Raw genomic sequence first — 20,816 nt, forward strand, 5'->3', positions numbered from 1 at the left:
CTCTAGTTTAATTACATCTAATGATCTCTGATATGCTCTCCTTCCAGCAAACATGATACGCTCTCAAGTATCATGCTTGTGTTCTGAGGAATCACATGAAACCAGGTTGTGATTTTATGTCCTGCCTTCTGGCTTTGCCATAAAGCAAGCAAAACATTAATTTTCATTTTGTGGATTTGAATCCCCACTTCAACAAAAATGAATGAATAAATAAAAATCCAATCATAAATGCTTTTGACCCATCTGCTTGAAGCCTCGGATACCACTATTATTATTGCTACTTTGCACACCAAAGCTGGAAGGTGATAATTTCTATAAATCCAACATACTCCAAGGCATTTGTTCCATTTATTGATGTTACAAAACCTCCTCAACGCTAACCCCCCCCCCCCACGTTCAGCCTTCAGAAAACAGGAAATATGGACACTTTCCTGCATTGTGCACAAACCTGAGTATGTACGTAACAATCTGAATGCCATGTAACTGAAGCATACCTGAAGCGAAGTAGGGCAGATTTGGCTTACAATATTACAGAAGACTATTAAGATCCTTGTCTCCTATTGTCTCTTCAGCTGGTATGAGCACAGGTGGATGACCCAGCTGATGGTTGAATTGAACAAGATGGCCTGTTCACAACATGGCTTGATTGGTGTTTTTTTGATGATACAGATCACATTAATATAGTTGTGGGGGGGGGGGCACAGTGATTAAGTCCTTTTGTTATGACTATTGCATGAACTATTCCAAAGCATGCATTAGTTTATGATATATTAACAGTAACGTAGACTAGGTTTGAACCACTTCATCCATTTATTAGTCAGTAGTTCAATAGAGAAAAAAGGTAAATATTCTATGTTAAAACACTCTTCAAAATTATATTAACTGTTTATAAACAGCAGTGGCAGGAAAAATCCAAATAGCAGAGCAGGGACTCAGTGCTTACATACAGTATATACATTAGCTTTTTGCTAATTCCCTCCAAATAATTTGTCACTGAAAGTTTCTCAGGTCTTTCAACGTGTAACATAACACAGCTTAAACAATTTTACTTAAAGGTTCTTAGTAGGATGAGGGCAATTTACTTTCAATATGATAATTGAAATACAAAATCAGGCCATTTATAAATGTCATTAGCAGAAAAACTCTTGTGGCAAAAGCTATTCAATAACAAAATCTGCTAGAAAGAGAATTTTGTCCTCACACCTACTGTAAATGAGCATTAGATTTAAAAAAAAATATTTAATCAAAGGTGAGTATGAGGCATATTCCCTTCACTCTTCCATTAAGGAAGTTGAGTTGAGTGCACTGTGCTGTGGTAAATGAGATAGCATGATTTATGCATTGTTCCTTTCCTCTATTGTCATAATCTCCATCGGGCCCTTGCTCAGGGCCTTGATGTCATCCAGGAGACGAATGGGGGTCAAAATGTGGGAAGACCCTGGAATGAAAACATAAGAGAGCGATTATATGCCAGATTAGAGCACAAATACTTTTCACATCTGTGACTGGCTGTAACAACAACAAAAAAGAAACAAAACAAAAAAACATTTCTTGTGCTTATGTACAATGACAATAAAGACACTCAACTCTAACAGTGGGTGTCAAATACCTCGAGATAAAAATCAGGCAATGCCTATTTACATTTCACTGCGTGTTTCCAGGGTAAAAGAGTAACTGAGTTTAGTGGTACTGCATCACAGTCACTGAGCAACCAAACAATTTCTCATTGCCAACAGGTTTACTAAAAAACACATATTGATTGATATCAACTTGACATGAGGTATAAAGTAAAGGCAAATGTTAAAAGAAGCAAATACTTGTACTTATGCCCAGAGAACCAACAGTAATTTAAACTGTAATCTGTGTTGTCTTTTTCTAATGCTCACCAATGATGACCTCGCATGATTTGACGGCCTGGGTAACCTCATAGGCTGAGCGCATTTCTGAGTGGCAGATTCCTCCTACTACAAAGATGATGAGGCGTGAGCCACTCCGGCGTTCGTCCTGAGCACTGCCTTTGTGCTTCTGACGGGCACTGTGGAGGATGGAAGGATTGATAAGGAATTAACTGACAAAACTTAAATTTTTTTGATGGCAGAAAACACAGGGAAAGACTGATAGATAGGTTTTCATTTAATTTGAGAAAAAAAATGTGAGAAACTTCAAACAATACCATAAAAACACCACATAGTAAAACAGGAACTGAATGCAATAGCAATGATTGCCACTGGATGGCATCAATTTATCACATTTTCATTTTCAGGATCTGTCTGTGAAACCAAATTCAATGTAAAATATGTTCCCAGGATTGTTACGGCATGTATTTTCTTAAAATGCATGACATGACATTAAAAAAAACCAAACTGTCTTTTACTTTGTGGAGCTGGTAGAATACATAAATACAAGATCTAAATAAAGGACGCTATTAATATCAAGCAGTATCATACCACTAATACTGTGAAAAAATATCCAAATACTGACATTTTACTGTGATCATTCACAGAAACCTACCTGACAGCCCCAGAGCCATTCCAGGCAGTGGGACACTCAGACTGATGTGGCCAGTCTCTGCTGTCCAGCTTGTTCTCTACGGCATCCTGAAAAAGACAAAAAAAACAACATCTGTTGACATTGGGTCGAACAGAAAATAAATCTCTTTGTCAAAGCAACATTATGGATTTAAGCGTTGCTTTTGTTGGTCAGGGTTTTCCTTCCTATGCACATAAAGCCATATTAAGGCATTTATAACAATGAGAGTTCAACAACTCATCGGACCTTGCTGATGTCAGGAAAGCAATGATACCTGATGAGCAGCAAAGTTCAGCACTTCTGTCTGACCAATAGTCAATTCTTAATTTTATTCAGTGGCGCTGTCCTCTTTTAGTTTGACATTTTGATTTAATGACTAAATAACATTATCGGTGAAACTACCACATAAAAAAAATCCTGTGCATAACTACACAAGTGTTACAGTGTGTTACACAGCTTAAAATAAAGGAAGTCTGCTGTCAAGCTTCGCTATCTCTGATACTTTGACCTTCAATTGCGGATCTAAAGTAATAAAGCTGATTGTTCTTGGTACCTAGAACTTTTCAATTAATAACGATTTTTTTTAAAAGGAGCATAATCGCTTTAACTGGTGTCAAGGAGATTTTGTGCTTCCCCACATCAGATTACACAACTGATTTCAGTAAATTAGTACTTGAGAAATAACCTGATTTTATGACCAAAAGGCATGTGAGCATTTCTGCCTTTCAGTTCCTTACTCATTTATGAGAAATGCACTCAAGAGCAGAGTTTAAAGTAAAACAGAAACATTACTCCATCTAGCTCATATAACCTACCTGATTCAAAACAAACGTATTCAGAAGACAGAGTGAAAAAGTAAATGAAACAACTGCATGTTCAATACAAGTCTTACAACAGTGAAAATTTTAACAATGCGGTAAGTGACTGACATTTGACCTGATATCTCTGTTAACATAATATATAATCTCAGTTTACCATAAAAACCTCTGACACAGGACACATTTAATGTACAATAAAAGTATTTGTGGATCTGCACAAAGATTAACGGTTGAAAGGAGGACATCATCCCAAGGGATCAACACACAAGTAGTGCTTTAGTTTGCCTAGCATTTGTTAAGATGGTGTCTTTTATAAATGCATACAGCAGAACCTCACAACAACACAAGCACAAAATATAACTGAACTGCTGAACTGATGACCCGAATTTGATAACCTCCTGTTGTCGTACTTTAACAGCTGTGTTCATTATAGTTCTCAGGAATTCTATTCAGAGGGTACTGAGGGTACACACTGACCTAGTTCGAACTGCAAGTATGATTTGCAACATAACTTCCATTGTGTCTGACTTCTTTTTCTATCCAACATCCTATCTGGACCCACATTTAATTACTTTTTCAAAGCCATCACCAAACCTTTTCTATTTGGAATTATGCTACTTTATTCATAAAGTATTTCCTCTTAAGCAAAAAACAAAAGGTATTATTTAATGTAAAAATTCATGTAAAATGCATTGCAATGTGATAGTAATAATAATATATGAATATACATTTTTTAAAAATCCCCCTTCACTGACCTCCATTATATCTTTTATTACAGGAGTCCATCTGGAAAGGTTGTATATCTCCCCCTGGGAACGGTCTCTTCTGGTGGGTTTCCGAGAAAACATGCTAGGCTAGAAAAAAAGTATATGGAACAATAAGCTGGACTCAGCTGGGACTGATGACAGAACAAGCACCGGATAAAGCATCCTTCTACGTTCAACTGCATTCAGAAGGATCAAAAATCAGTCGATCTTTTCTTCTTCTTCACATACCGTTGTAATGATAGGAACACCCAGTTGCTTCCAGTTGAGGATAAACTCTCGTTCATCTTCAATCTTAACATGTTGAATGAGTTTGTTCAAGTTCTCGTCGGTTGTTCCTGTTCACACACAACAAACACACAAATGTGTAAAAATGTATAATCAATCACTGGATTCTAATAACTAGTCATGAGGATCTTCGAGGCCAGGATTAATCAATTGAAATTCAAAGAGTTCCTGTTACTAAATTTCTTCCCAGCAAAGGTCCGAACCTCATAGTATCCAAAATTATTTTAATTTTCAAATGAAGTAAAAATGCTCATGCATTAGCAAAATGCTCTTTTTGAATAACTGCAAATGTACTTTTGAGCAGTTCCTTTCCTGACACAGTGAACACAACATCGGCATACATTTCAGGTTAAGAGAAAAGGCTCGAGGCCTACATTACATATATTAGACAACAGCACTGTGAATTTCGTCTCAATAATAAAATGAAACCTCTGCCCTTACCCTTCTTACTTTTGAAAATGCCATGTTTAATCTAGTCTGTTCAATCTCTTTGGGTAAACAATTGATTTTAATGATTCGTTTTGAGTGACCCTATGATCATAGTAAGTGGTTTTTGTATTAACTTAATTAGATCAGCCTACCGTTTGTAACCACATGCAGATAAAACAACATTTGGTGAGGGTTATCACACGTTTTGTGGTATTTATGAGGCATTGATCATAGGTTCAGACAGAACTGTCACCTGGCCCGGACCAGGTGACAGTTGGTGATGCCTGTTCTAGGTTTATGATTTAATCTGGAAAATTATAATATAGTCTCTTTTTAGTAAGGTACAGAACCACAATTTAGGGCTTTGGGGTCCTCATTCTGTCTGACAGTCTGCATTCTGAACAGTTCTTTGAAATCTAGATGGACTATGAAAGGGGGCCAGTCTGCAAAAGGTATAAAAATATGTACCGCTGAGGCTGAAGATGTAGAGCAGTACAGCTCTGATCTTGTCATGAGTGCTGAAAGGGGAGAGGAGCACAGGCAACAGGGTCCTCATAGGATCTTTCACCTTCACTCCCTCCGCATCTGCCCCCACCGCAAGGTCCTACGTGGAGTAGTAACAACATTGTTTTTTTAAAACTGACCAGTATGAAACCCACTGACTTGCTCAAACAAGGTTTAGGGGTGTATTGTTTGTTACCTAGATGGCAGACTACAGACTGACCTGTTCTGCTTTGCAGAGTTTCTCCACATTATTTGAGAAGTGTTGCATGCAATCCTCGGCCAACTGCAGATGAATGGTTTTCTAAAATGTAAACAGACATAAAGACTTTAAGCATGCAAGGCAAAATTATAACTTTAGCTGCTAAATGCACACCAGTCAAGCACATAAAATGATGCCCAAGCACAACATAATGATCACTTTGCTCTATAATCACTAGTATAAGGCAAATAATTAGGGATGTACTGATACTTTTTTTTTTTCCCCACTGAGTACGGGTAGTATTTTATTTTGTGTACTTGCCGATACCAATATTTCTACCTCAAAAATAACTATTAGGCTAAAAATTAAAGATGTTTTTTTTTTTGTTTGTTTGTTTTAAAGGTTTTTTTTTTTCTTCTCAACTTGTTGTTCTGGATTTATGACAAGCCGCCCATTGATTGTGGTCTTTAATTTAATTTCATTGTAAGGACTAATGTAATGAAGTGGTATCAGTGAATTTTGTGAGTATATGAGTACAGTATCGGTACAGTATCAATGCCAGTATTGGTAATCCCTACAAATAATTCTAGGTGTAACAATTGTCCTTAAATCTCTAGCCTGTCAAATCCCAAAAATATCCATTCATCCCTGGAAGTTAACTCGAGTTGAACAGATAATGTGAAGCTAAGTGCAAGTGATATAAGACTATTCATATTTTTATACCTCTGTCAGCTGTTTCCGGAATGAAGGCATCTTCTTCATCATTTGGGCCAGATTACTAATTGTGATCTAAAAAGAAAACGAAATGAAATTTTTAATAAACAATTTATTTTATATGTACACAATTCTAGGGAAGCCAGTACACACACACACACACACACACACACACACACACACACACACACACACACACACACAATACCTTGCCATCCGGTTGTTTCTTGCTAGCAGATATTTCTTTTACCATCTTTGGAATTTGTCTATTATGTTAAAAAATGGGCTCAGGATTAGATTCAGGATGGAAGGAAGGGGACAAATCAAATCATGAGGTCTTGTAGACTTACTCTGAGACCTCAGCGATGTGTTTGTGACGCAACTTCACCCAAAGCATGTCGTCCTCATTCAGCAGTGCCTGCTTCTCTGAGCCATCTTTGGACTTATACCTAGCCACAAAAAAGGCCAGATAATTGTTTTGAAATAGAAAAGCATTGTCTAAATTTTGGAAATAGTGTCCCATACGGTTAGATTATACATATTTGAGAATATAGAGAAAAGCTTATATTACTTGTAGGTGTCCTCCTGGATATCAATGAGATCATAGGCCATGGCCTGGTAGGTGAGCTCATGCAGGATGGGGCTAACGGGGTCAAAATTTCTCTCTAGTATCAGCAGCTGGGCCTGTGTTTTTCCCTGGTGATAAGAGGAAATATATGAAATATCACATTTCTGGTCAAAGGCAGCAAGACTTCAGTTTGCTTAAGGGGAAAAAAAAAAAAAAACCTAAACTGTCAGACAGGGTGGCACTAAATTTTATGTTTTCATTTACTTCCTTATCTTGCAACATTGCTTATACTGTCAACAGTCCTTTTTCAGTTGTCTCACCTTTTTCTTTCCACTGTCATCAAGGTCGTAGTGTACAGCCAGTTTATTGTCCACCAGCTCTGCCAGAATCTTGGCATTCTCCATGTTGTTATCTCTAGTTACGATGTAAATCACTTTGTTAGTTATCACAGTCCAAGTAACAGATTACGTTAGTTCACCAGTATCAGTATTTTACAGTTATGTTAACTTCACCATCAAACTGGCTTTGAAAAATGTTTATTTTCCTAGCCAAAGTGTTAGGAATTTTTGCCAGTTTAACTGTAACACGCAAACTACTGCTTGCAAAATTGTCGCTTGAACTTGCAGTGAAAACAAAGTATTTCTGTATACACCCAATGAGGTTTATAAAGCTATACCCTGTTGTTTCTTGACTTTATATCTAATTTAATTTTTCACTGAGACCAAGAGAGGGCAAAGTGACAACTGGTTTTTCACTTCTATACAACTCCTTATATTATATTATTGATTGATTTTAATGTGAAAAATCAAGTACCATAGTATGAATTCTTTCCAGCAGAGATGGTGTGAATGCTTATGGTCTCAGTTCAACTTTTTCCTGCATAAGGTCTCACTCCGCTTGGAGGCTGAGGTTTGTTGTAAGCTGAGAAACTGAATCTTATTTGGCTTACTTCTTGTATCTGACCCCTGGGTACTCATCCAACGTGGCACAGAGCGTGACAAGCTGGCCTGCAAGAGTCTCCAATGTCTTCTTTTTGTCCTGACTGTTTGAACCATAGATGTTCTTGAAAGCACTCGGATTATCACATGTAAAAACCTGAAAAGCATTTAATGTCCCAGTTTTAAAAAAAATCAATTGTATTTGCATGTGATCAAATGATAAAATGCCATATTGATCATTTTAATCACTAATGTGATGTATTTAATTAAATTCAATTATATTACCGCTAATTACTGAAAAAGTAGCACAAATAAAGAGGAATCGTGGTTTACCTTTCAAAAAATTCAATACCATTTAGAATTTAGCATGCAATATAGTTACTAAGTATATCAAATTATTGTATCACAGCTTTAAGTAGCAAACACTCGTTAAAGATTACTGAAGACTGCAAATTTGTTCCTCCCAGCGACAGTATATTCTTAACCACAAGAACACATAGGCAGTTTCCCTAAGTTAGCAACTGACCACAGATTCTGCATAAATAGGGGAAATGGGACATTAAGCAAAAAGGACACAGTGCAGCCACTCACCTGTGCCTCTTGTGGCATGAAGGATATGTTGAGTTCCTTACAGACTCGTATGTACTTCGCACAGTGCAGCTTCATATTGTTAAACAGGTCATCAGGGCAGTCTGTGGAGGGAATTAAAAAAAAAAAAAGATTTTGTGTCTTTATATGTAATGCTAAACAAAACATCATCATTAACAATGTGATCAGGTTAATGAAAAGGTATTTCTGATTTATTGGGCAATAATTTGAGTAGTTACTTTTTAGTTACTTACAGTCAGTAAAGTAAACATATGCTGCTTTATACTTGGGTTTGAGCTTGAAATCTGCAATAAAGGCTTCCACACACTGTAAAATGTAATAAAAAAAAAAAAAAGGGAAAAAGTAATTCTAAAATTTGTAAAAGTAAATTATTTAGCAGAAAATCATTGAAATGAACATCATCCAAAATGAAAACAAATTTCAAAGAAATGGAAACTTCAAACCAACAGCAACATGACCACACTAAGATCATATTTGCAAACCTTTTCGGTTGGTGACATGAAGTAGATGGCCTTCATTTCTTGGACAGGCTCTCTGCTTTTGAACAAGTCCTCCACAACTAGATATTTGAAACAAAGAAAAAGCAACAGTCATCCACATACATAGTTCTTGGTCATTCAGTCTATTACCAATAAAATGTTTAAAATGAGTAAAAATATTCCAATGTTATGGAAAGATGACCTACTTGTTATTTTCTCCGCCATCAGATCGGACATTTTGCAGCATGATGAAAGAAGCTTGGTGGTGAAAGAATCCAAAATCAATATCTGTGAAAGAGACACGTGAGTAGAAGCTGGAAGACTTATGCATCATCTGTGATATGCTGCTGTGCCACCAAACCCAATATTAAAAGTACACCAGTCAGAAGTTGGACACAATACTCATTTGAATGAGAAAGTGCGCTCAAACTTTTGACTGGTAGCGTAACAGACTTACAAATCTGTTTTTCAATTCTAAACCACAGTCATCAGTGGAACCAATAAAGAATTTGCCATTCAAGTAATTTAAATTACAGTATATCCTACCTTCCATACTTCAGATTTTCTGCAGTCTGCAATAATTGTGTCTTTTATTTCTGTAAGAGAAATAGACCATGAGTGAAGAAAAACAACCTGACTGAAACCAAAGGAAAAAAGCCAAGTCAGTACTAAGGAAAGTCCCCTGAAGCACTTCATGGTTCAATTGCTTATATAAATGTATTTGTTATTTATTATTTATATGCATTTGACTCTATCATCTTTTGACTTTGAGCTGCTACACCGAATTCTATTTCATTAATTATGCCAATTTCTGTTTTATTTTTTTTATTGTATTCCTCTTATGCACACAGATAAAACAACAAATTGATAAAAAATAAAGTTAAATAAATAAGGCCAAAAGGTGTATTTTAAAAGATTTACTGGACAGCACGATCTTATAATATTTCTATTATCTATTTGTGAAATTATGTAGACCCAAATGAAGAAGTACAGCTGGCGTGGGTGGCAATTCAGTCTTGCTTTGCCTTAACACGCCTAAAACGACAACGCCGAAAGACACACAAAGGATATCTGACGAGGAACCAGACTTGGACGGAGGTTTTTGTCGGGTTGACGTTAATCCGTGTTGTTTAACAGCAGTGTGCAGATACGAGGCGTTGCCACTGACGCGAGAAAGTGACCTCACTCAGACTAAAAGTGGACAACAAGAGTTAAAGCCGGAAACGTGATGTTACCAGCAACAACAACAACAAAAAACATCGGCAGCGTTGATTCTTCCCTTCAATGTACACTTGTAAACTTCTGTTGCCAAAAAAAACACAACACCCAACCTGCAGAATGAACCGTCACGTCCACTGTCATGTAAAGTGTAATATCATGCAAAGTCACAAACGAAGAAAGAAACGGGGGATTACTTGATAAGCCTTTCACTCGTGAAACGTTACCAAATAGGTGTTCATCTCTATTACTGAGGATAACTTACTTTTCCAAACTATCCTCTTCAGCCCGTAGTCTGAACCCGCTGCCATCTTTTTTTCCCTTCCGCGCCTCTTCCTGTCCCGTGTTCACGACCTCTGACGTCAGCTGCGTCAACACGTGCGCGTCACTGTGCTGCCCCCATTTAAAAAAAAGATACATTATAAAATGAAAAAGAAGGAATGGAAAAAGCACGAAAGTAAAAATAATTTATATAGAATAATTTCAAAGGCAAAAATGCAGGCTATATTTTAAGTCACTTAATGCAGGTCAAAATTAAAGTTTAATCAAAGCACGAGCACCCAACGATCTGCTTTATTTATTTATTTATTTATTTATTTATTTATTTATATTTTATTTTGTTGTTGTTGTTTCTGAAACGAATCGCTTTTCCTGTGCTTATCACCGTAAGCGTCAACCCTCCAATGTGTCCCATTGGATTAAAATGTGTTCACGTCCCTTTTGAAATTTAAACGCGCCTTAGGATTCAACTTCCTGCACGACAGTTGGTGAGCCAATACTACATGCCAAGACCTGTAGTCTCGTCTAAAAGGATGCCATTTATTCTGGAATTTGTCATGGGGAATTAATTATATCGACTTCTTATTTGGGGCATTATAGGAATTGTCGAACACAAAAAATATATTTTTATAAGACCTGAACCTGAACACAACATTGTCATATTCAGTTATAGTAGCGCTGATCAAACAATTTCTTTAGAATTTGATGACCCTTCATTCAGGGGAAAAAAAGTTTATTATTTATCGTTAATGTTTATTGGACAATCCTCTGTGAAGATTTCATCTAAAATACATTGGTACTTTGAATTAAATGCCAGTTTCATTTTGTGGTGAATACTAACAAACTGTGTTTTGGATGCACAAACTTTACTGACACTTGCCTCTGTCTCCCAGACGTGGTCTGTATGAAACGCTTGGTTTAACAAACATTCAGCTCTTTCCAATTTTCAGAATATGACAGACCAACTGAGTCAGACATTCAGCTGATACAACTGTGAAAGATATGCATTGTATTTGTCATTTTACAAGTTGAATGTATTGGATAAGACTGTTGTGAGTCATGACTACAGTTTTCAGATCCGTGATCTGTACAATTACATGACCAAAACATTTAATAAAAAAAAAAAAAAAAAAAACAAGTGTCTATGCAGCATTGGAGGGACTGTGGTTATAATTTCACCCTCTGTCAGACAAAATTGGATTTGTGTACTTGTGGTGAGTAACATGTTCTGACTTGTGTGCATTGCAAAGCATATGTATTCAAACAAAGTTTAAACTTTAATGTTAATGAAGAACGCAATATTAAGGAAGTATGTAGGATAAAAAATATTTATTCTTAGTCTTGAGATGTTAGTCACTCACTTAGTTCACTTATTTTGGCCACTTATTAAGTTTCTGATTTCCAATTTTATGACTTTTAGTGTTCTAAATGGTTTGTGAATGATTTATGTGATCTGTGTTTGACAGATTTTAATGGCCTTGAATAATATTGTTTTGCATGTTTCCATTTTTACCCTCTCCATAGAGGAATGCTTCATTCTCTGCAAGACTGAGTTTCACACTGTGCTATCCAGCTCTGATCTGAAGGGTCCTGTGTGAGTGTTAATCGACTGTAGATCATGACCACCTGAGTGATGGATTTTTATTTATTTATTTAGTTATTTGCTTTCAATTTTATTTGATCACTTATTTTGGTGACCCAGTACATGTAACATTTTTTGGAAAACAGCCATTTTTTTTTTTTTGTTTTTTTTTTTTTTAGTATTTGGTAACATCCAACACCTAACCTTTCGCATTAGTTTGAAAGACAGCATTTTTAGGCCCCTGGGCAGGGGAAGTCCAGGTCTTGCAGGACTGCATCCTTGAATATTGAATATCATGCCCTTAGCTACAAGGTGTTTCCATTTCATGCTATCTGACTTGCTCTTGCCTCAAGGTATAGCTCTCTGCCTCACTGCGATTGGTCAGTTGGAGTGGGAGTGGCCAGACGCAGGTATTTCAAGTGATAAAAATGCCACTTTTGTTTAAGAAAAGGTAAAATAGTTAAGAGTCAAGCATAAAAAATCTACCAGAAGCGGTGACCAGTGGTAAACAGTGAAGGGGAGTATATCCAGTGACAGACGTGAAGAATGGGCACAATGAAGTGGCTGGTGATTTTTCTCTTGCTGGGCGTTTGTTCAAAGGTACAGTTAAGAAACAAAATTTTATGTAGTGAGAAAATGATTTCAAAATCAGGCACAGAAATTATGCTGAGGAGAACAATGTAATGGAAAAACACATTCTTAATGGCTGAGTAGTTGCTGTGTGACTAGTTACTTATATATAAATACATGAAATTGTTGGTAACATTTTCTCATCTATATTTTCAGGGTGTGACTGCATCAGGTAGTGTATATTACTTTTTAATATACATTCCTTAGGGGTTTTATGTGGCTGCCACATATATGAGCACAAGCTCTTGATTATATGATATGTATATGTTTCATATGTTTTATTAATGTCTCAGGGTGATAATTATGTGCTCTAATGAGTTCCTTTTCTTTCATCACTGCTATCAGATATTCAAGTGTCCGTGTTCTCAACAACATCCAAGACTGTGATTCTCAGGTGGACTAGGTACTCTGGAGCCAGCTCATACAAGATCTCCGTTGCCCCCAAAAGCTCACCCAGCATCCCCTTTGCTTTTGCGCAGTATGGTCCCAACATTGTTATGGGCTCTGTCAACTCTCTCTCCCCAAACGTCAATTACATTTTCACAGTTGAAGCTCTGGACAGTTCCCAGCAAACTCTGAGCAGTGCTTCAGCTGAGTCCTTGACAGGTGAGGTCTAGACTTGTATTCAGTAACAGAATATTCTAATGAAAGCTTTGATTTTCAATTTTAAAAACGTGAGATTTAGTACATATTGTGTGTGTCACTGTTTTAAAGTACTTCCAATTTTTTTAAAGCACTGTTTAATTTTGTCACATATAGTGGATCCAGTGTAAGAATACATTGTAAGTTTATTAAATTAAGACAAATTAAGTGATCAATAACATAGACAATAGTAACATTCAATTATGACGATGATTATGACTTTCCCAAATTTACTTAAAAATTGTGTTTTCCTTCATTTAACTCCTAAGATCTGCACTCAGCATATGAGATCAGGTGGAGGCCAACACGCACAAATGAAATGTTCTTATCCTAAGTTAAATCTTATGGGTGCCCTCTCTTTGGATGCCAATGCTGATCAGAGTTGATTTTCACAAATTTTAGCCCCTGAGACGATGGATCCCATCCAGAGAGTGAAGGCAAAGGACAGCAGGACTTTGGTTGTAGAGTTCACCACCAGGACCGGGGCGACTCACTATATCATTCGCACCCAGGACTCCAATGGCTTCTACAGAGAAGACCAAGTGTATTCCTCTCCCTCTGAGATTCAGTGGCTCAGTCCATACACTGAGTACACACTCAGCATCATGGCTGCAAACAGCAGAGGCCACAGCCAGCCGTCTCTTGCTGTGACTGCAAAAACAGGTGATGGCGTTTCTTACGGATATTCGGTTCTTCCTTCCTTACACAGCTGGGTAACAAATCTTCGGAAATTGATTATAAGGACAAAAAATAAGACCTATGGATTCATATGTAGAAATGAGTCACACATTCCCTGGGAGCCAATGAGAACTTTTGTCATCACTTCAAATGCCCCACGGAAGTGATTTGATCCACCTCATTGTCCTATACCAGAGCCATTATACACAGCAACTGTAACATATACATTCATCATCTTCAGCAAAATGCACTTTTAGTGTTCCAGGTTTGTCTTACCCAAGAAATGCATCAGCATCCCTCAGGGCCTCCTCTCTATTGAGGGTAACTTTACCTGACCCTTCTATCTGCAAAACACAAAGAGCTGTCTTCATTCTGAGCCCATAGCTGTCACCTGTCACCTCCACCTCTACCTCAGGGAGGGCAATCTGATCCTTATGAGCTAAAAAACATGCAACAAGAAGTTTCACCATTTTAGCTTCCCACTTAGCAAATAGGATTTAAGGATTTTATCAAAGCCCACTTAATATCTCAATTCAAATTCCATTGTGACTCGCTCAGTTATCTTCTTCAGTGAAATCAGAATCAGAATCCCTCTTGGGATCACTTTGAAGACTTGCTCACCCTCATTCCAAAAAACAAGTTAAAATTAAGTCAAGATAAGACTTTAATGGTGTTGCTTTCATGTTACTGCTATTTATATGCTATATTCTCAAAAAGTCAGTCGGTAAGCCAGTAATTGTGTTGCCTGCGGCTTCTGAAATGAATGCGTCAGTAACAGCTAACATAAACAAAGACTCACAAAGATATAATGCCCCTCAAAAAGCAAAACAGAGTAACAATTAAAAGCAAAAATCATCTTTTTATCTCCAGTCTAAAACTCAAAAACTGAACTCAGTAAGCAAGGGATTTAGAAAAATATGTTTTCAGGGATTTTAACTTGAACTTTCTTAAACAGAAGTCTCTTGTTTTGACCCATTTAATCCTAAAACAATACTACTGAAGGCAAACCTTGAGGAGCCCCAGAGACTGCATATTTCTGCATTGGGACCATGTAAGTATGTAAGAGACAAAGTCACATAAAACACTTAATAACTTTCCTCTCCTCCTCAGTGTTGCCTCCTCCTCAGCTCTCCACCTCCTCTCCCAGCAATGATAGCATCATTGTATCTTGGGCTCCTGTTGCTCACGCTGTCCAGTACACTGTGTCCATATACAAGCTTGGCTCAAACACCGACCTGAAGCACAACACCTCTGACACCAATCTCACCATCTCTGGTCTGGATGCTGGCTCGCTCTACATCATCACGGGAGCCGCCTGGGACCAGGAGGGCCGAAAGGGAGAGGGCAGTGTTCACATCAGCCAGACAACACGTAAGGATGCACTTTGCGTTTCTTTTCAGAGTGCTACTGTAACCTATTATTAGTCCGTAATTATATCGACTGGAGAAACACAATACAGGAAGAGATATAAAAGCAAATTGGCTCACAGTTCTGCAGTGGCGTATCATAAAGCTCTCATCTGTGTGATATTGTTGATATGTGTAAGCTGGCCTATGAAAACTGTTTGGCTCTAGCTGCACACATTGAAAGCAACTGTGTCCTCCAGAGAACTTTTTTTCTAGAAAGTAACAGAGACTTTGATGCTCAGACAGTAGATGTTCAGAATCTTTACTAATTGCTAACATGTAGATACTACAACAAAATTAATAAATAAATAAATAAATAAAAATGCATAATTAGAAGTAGAATACCTAAATGTAAAGTGTATTTGAAAACACTTAAGTGTTTCCATTCCACTGATAACATCAGAACAAACACATTATTGACATTAAGCAGTGATTGGCTCATATAGATCACGTAAATCACAACAATTTTAGTCAGAATATAGATACAGACCATCGGAAATAAATTGTACAAATAGAAAATAACTAAATAATAAGCAGTGTGTAAATGTTGCTGTGGTGAGTCTTTTTGCTGGGTACAATACATTGTATTTCATCAAATAATCCAAAAATGTAATTTGTGATTAAAGTCCATAGAAATGTTGTGGTAAAAAGGGACAAAGCATTCAGTTTGTATTTGAATAATATACTATATATTGATTCACAAAGGTGTGAATAGTTAAGTATCTGTAGTGGTGCCTGTGTGTGCTCCTACCTGTGCGTTTCGTCTTTCATCAGGCCCTCCAGCACCATCTTCTGTCAATGTTTCTGTGGTGATGAGCAACGATGTGGCTGAACTCTCTGTATCCTGGGAGCTCGATCAGGAGGTTTATGGATCCATAGAGTATTTTGTGACGAGTGACCAAAACCTCACCTGTAACGCCACGTCCAGCTCCTGTACCCTATCGCCAGTGGGCTGTGGGGAGGTACACATTATCCAGGTCATCGGCTCAAATGATGCTGGACCCAGCTTCCCATCTATCCCCAAGGTCTTCATCACCTGTGAGTAGCAGAACTAATATGGTCAGTTTGTTGTTTCAGTGCTTTGACCTGCGATTCATTTTGACTTTGCTATCATACTAACATATCTCAGATTGAATGGGGCTGGCAGGTGATAGCAAACAGAATAGAAACAGATAGATGCTGTTTCTAATAAGACTTACTCAGGATAAAATAACAATAAACATTTCTTCAGACCAAAAATCATTATACACTTACACATCAGTGATCCAAAATGATACATCATTAGGCAACTCTAGAAACACTGTGAGGGAGACTTACCCTGAGGTGCTGTGCTGTCAGTCCCCTGCCCTCCAGAGTCTCTGGATCTTGACGAGTTGACGGAAGGAAACTGCACCCTGACGTGGAACGCGGTGCCTCATGCCGACAGCTATGCGGCCTTCATTAAGAGAGGTGATGGTGGCGAAGAGATCTGTAACACCACCACTAACAGCTGTGCTTACCACTGCCAGTGCGGCTACACATATCTGGTGTCTGTGCTGGCATTTAACCAGGCTGGGGCCAGTCCTCCAGGAGAGAATGTCAACTATACCACCTGTAAGTGGCAGCAGAGGTGACGGGTTTTAGGATTTTGAGTCATACCAGACAGATTTTCATGTGTGTGTTTATCTGTGTATGAACTGTGTATTTTAGTGCCCTGTTGTCCAGAGGGTGTATCTGTCTCCGTGGTGAACACTGACACTCTGGAGATAATGTGGACAGCTTCCCGGGGGGCAGAGCTGTACGAGACGCGGGCTGCTGACAGTTCAGAGGTCATCCTTTGCAATGATACCGCCCCAGTGTGCGCCCTGTCTGACCTCAGCTGTGACAGCACCTACAGCGTGGTGGTGACGCCCTGCAATGAAATAAGTGGATGCAACCATGCATGCGCTGCTCACACCAAAGACACAGGTACAAAAACCTTCTATTGATGTACATGTGTCTATCTAAAATGCAGCAAAAGCACTTTGCAGTTAAGTTCTGTTCTTCTATTAAGATCTGTCTTACATATTTGCACCGTGGTCAACTGTCCTTCCCAATAAAAACAAAGTTGGGCACTTTAAAGTCTTTATCCTGTTAGAAACACACATTAGCTTCAAAATGGAGTACAACAGAACCTTTGAATGTCTTTTTTTTTTTTTTTTGTCCAACATGGGGTAAGGGTTAACAGAGGGCTACAAAAATCTGTCTGGGTTAGCATTTTTGGCTTCACGTTTCATCTTAAATAAAGTTTCAGTAATTTCCTTTGTAAGAAGATGAATTAATAAAAGCTTTCTGATGGAGCAGTTCATAGTTTTCAGTGTCTCTTACCTGTGTAAGGAAAAGTCCACAAAAATGGTATACCACGTTAGACGAAGTACATTTCTGACGTCCCGCCCATCTCAGGAATACACGCCATCCACTGCAATATCATTAATTAACAAAAAGTGAATCCATCATCTTTCTGACAGACTCAACATGAGCGAAAAATGATCGGCTTCATTAAATTAGAAATTGTGGCAGAGTTAGTGGTGTTTGATTGCATGAGATGGCACAGGCATATCTAATAAAGCCACTGATGAGAAAGAGTGTGGATAATAAAGGCTTGTATATTTTGTTTCGATATATGTTTTGTATCGATATATCAGTTGTGCAGCATAATTGTTACACTGCTTCTTTGACTGACCTAAAATTTTTCATTTTGAATCATTGTTATTGTTTTGGAAAGTTTTTCATCTGACAAAACTACATCGAAACATTTAGACGGCAGCTTCAAAGGTGCAGGAGCACACTGAGAAAACAGCCAGTTTCTAATAACTGATCTCTGTCCCGTCAGCTCCCTGCATGCTGACGAATCTGATGCTGGACCTGAAAAACGCTTCCTGCGTCAATGTGAGTTGGGACGCGAACAACAGGCCTGCTACCTACGCTGTGAGTGCAGTGGGGGATGATGGCCAGCACACCTGCACCACCACTGGAAACAGCTGCAGCATCGCTGACCTTCCCTGTGGCTCCACTTATGAAGTCAGCGTCACAGCAAGCAGCGCTGCCGGTGAAAGCTTGCCAAGCTACTCTGACTTTGTGGAGACAGGTGAGGAGCGCTCGGCTTGGGCTGTCAAACAGGGCAGATTTATGAAGGATAAACTAAGAATTGCTTCTGAACATTTCAAGAATGCATTATAACCCCTTGTCACTACTTTGCAAAATCTTCTCTAACAATATGCGGTAGGGTCCACGATCATGGCTCATCTTTGTCAATATCTTTGATATTGTACTTCAGAATAACTTAACATTCATTGTGGCCTACTTCCTTCAAAGACAACCTCCAGTTAAAAAAAATAATAAAATAAAAAGGTCATATAAGCTGATCTCAATAAACTCATCTATTTAAGGCATCAGTAATATATTTTCAGCTTTTACTTAGATCTGGCTGGATGCGATGTTTTGATGGTGGGGTTCAAATATATTTTACCATTGTATTATTTCAGACACAATACAATACAATATGTTTGATTTATAGACCATTGTATGATACATGTAAATGGCATTGGAAACCATACAGTCCGGATTCAGACCCATATTTGGGTGATAGCTTTGTGTTACAACCTTAACGTCTACATATAACTTGTTCTTTTACAGAGCCCTGTTGCCCTGTGAATCTAACAGTGGCTCAGGTAACTCAGGCAATGACCAACGTCTCCTGGTCTCACGCCAAAGGGGCGTATTCATTCATCACTTCTCTGACATCCCCACGTGGCCACGCCCGCTGCCACACCCAGGACTCCCACTGCCTCATGGGATGCATCACTTGTGGGACAAACTACACCGTCACCATGGAGGCCTTCAGCCACAGTGGGCGCAGGGCCAACTGCACGTATGAGGGCTTCTCATCCAGTGAGTTTAGCTGTTTTCTACCAATAACCTACTTTCAAAGAACGCTAGCTGTTCAGATTTATTTGATTGCTGTCTCTTTCTTTGTGTTTCGAAGGTATCTGCTGTCCCTCAGGTGTCCGGCTCTATAAGTTGTCCAGTAACTCTGTGCGGCTGTACTGGCGCAGTGCTGGCAGCAGCCACGGCTACATCACGGAGATGGTGGGCAGCAGCAACAATTACACCTGCACAGCATCTCCTGGGGAGAACAGCTGTGATGTCGCCAACATCCAATGTGGGGCCATCTATCATGTGGTAGTTGCCCCGCTCACAGCAGAGGGCAGCAAAGTCCACTTCTGTCCCCAGAGAACGTACTCAGGTATGATAGTCATGTCTGCTAATAGAAAAAGCTGATATATAGATTTTTTTCAATATATAAATGCTAATAGATTGTGCTGTCAACATAATTTTCATGATGCTTAATGATACCAATGCACATTAATTTATTATTATTATTATTATTATTATTATTATTATTATTTTATGGCAATGAAATTAAAATGGACATATAGCACAGCATTGTGTAAAATTGTGTAACACACAGATGACAACATTTTGACCAAGTTTTTGTTGCTGTTTCTGCTCTCATAGTCACCTGCTCTGACAGCAACATTGGCACAGGTGAGAATGTTAAAAATCTAGATATATTTGATTCTTTAAAATTCAGGTCAGTCACCAAAATGAATAGTTATGAGCGAACACTGTGCAAATGCAGATGATTTTTCTCATGTTACTTCCATCTGTCCAGTCATTTACAGAGGGAAGAGAAGTGTGGACTAGCATATGGTAAGAAAATGAATTACACCTAATAAGTCATGAATGATATGTGACAATCTAACAACAGATTAAGAAAAGTGGAAGACATCAAGGCACAAAATACATTTTTTAAATTAAAGAAAAAGGCAGATTTTGCTGGATTGTTGGATTTAATGAATTTGTTTTTCATGGTTAAATAAGACTGCGTTACTGTGATGTGTGGACATTTGACAGCAATGTCCTGCAGCTGTAGGTTGATGTCACAATGAAGCCCCTCTAAGAACTGATACCAATTTAGAACCTGCTTGTAATATGTGCTGTTTTGTCTTCAAATTCTCTTCACCTCAGAAACAACAACAACCTTCTTCATCCTCCCCCACCCTCCTGTATCATCGGAGAAGATGGTGTCAATCTGATGAAAATTTAAGTAAACAGCTGTCTGCCTCTCTGTTGGCCACAATATAAAATGACAATTACATAAAAGTTTTTGAATTCTAAAACCACACAGTATCATGGCCAGAAAATCATTTTACCCCAATAGAAATGAGTACTTATGAGAATATGAGAAAAACAGGAGCACATTTTGTGTTTTTAGACAAAATAATGGATGTTTGAAAAAAAGGTTTATTCACAAACAAAACAAAAAAAAACTTTCATGCTGCACTGATAAAGTTGCAAAAGTTGCAAAAAATTGTTTATCCAGTATTCTTGTCTATTATTGGATTAAAACACAAAAAATAATTGATCCGATAGATACAATTTTTTAGGCAAGATGATAACTACCCAAACAGACATTCAACATCATTCATGAAAACACGTGCCCCTTTATTTTAAGAAGTAC

At 38.0% G+C, this 20,816-nt stretch overlaps 2 protein-coding genes across 2 annotated transcripts; one reads left to right on the forward strand and one right to left on the reverse strand.

Annotated features, from left to right (window-relative positions):
* Positions 1-443: 443 nt before the first annotated feature.
* On the reverse strand, positions 444-10,403 carry stxbp3 (syntaxin binding protein 3). The gene is made up of 19 exons (XM_029499685.1): positions 10,323-10,403; positions 9,386-9,435; positions 9,046-9,127; positions 8,843-8,919; positions 8,594-8,666; positions 8,343-8,443; positions 7,763-7,908; positions 7,134-7,227; positions 6,817-6,941; positions 6,596-6,694; positions 6,454-6,511; positions 6,255-6,320; positions 5,553-5,633; positions 5,297-5,432; positions 4,343-4,449; positions 4,103-4,201; positions 2,512-2,597; positions 1,887-2,035; positions 444-1,438 (listed from the first exon to the last, which is right to left on the reverse strand). Exons 1-19 carry the CDS (start codon positions 10,366-10,368, stop codon positions 1,335-1,337), a joined length of 1,779 nt encoding a protein of 592 aa, XP_029355545.1. The 5' UTR covers positions 10,369-10,403; the 3' UTR covers positions 444-1,334.
* Positions 10,404-12,346: 1,943 nt separating this feature from the next.
* LOC115042131 (fibronectin type III domain-containing protein 7-like) lies at positions 12,347-20,355 on the forward strand. The gene is made up of 13 exons (XM_029500177.1): positions 12,347-12,369; positions 12,943-13,154; positions 13,593-13,853; positions 14,979-15,239; positions 16,049-16,312; positions 16,613-16,867; positions 16,964-17,221; positions 18,126-18,380; positions 18,929-19,183; positions 19,278-19,538; positions 19,811-19,840; positions 19,968-20,005; positions 20,324-20,355. The coding sequence occupies exons 1-12, from the start codon at positions 12,347-12,349 to the stop codon at positions 19,997-19,999; spliced, it is 2,367 nt and encodes a 788-aa protein (XP_029356037.1). The 3' UTR covers positions 20,000-20,005; positions 20,324-20,355.
* Positions 20,356-20,816: the final 461 nt, after the last annotated feature.

The sequence above is a fragment of the Echeneis naucrates genome, chromosome 4 (genome assembly GCF_900963305.1).
Source record: "Echeneis naucrates chromosome 4, fEcheNa1.1, whole genome shotgun sequence".
Classification (NCBI taxonomy): Eukaryota; Metazoa; Chordata; class Actinopteri; order Carangiformes; family Echeneidae; genus Echeneis; species Echeneis naucrates.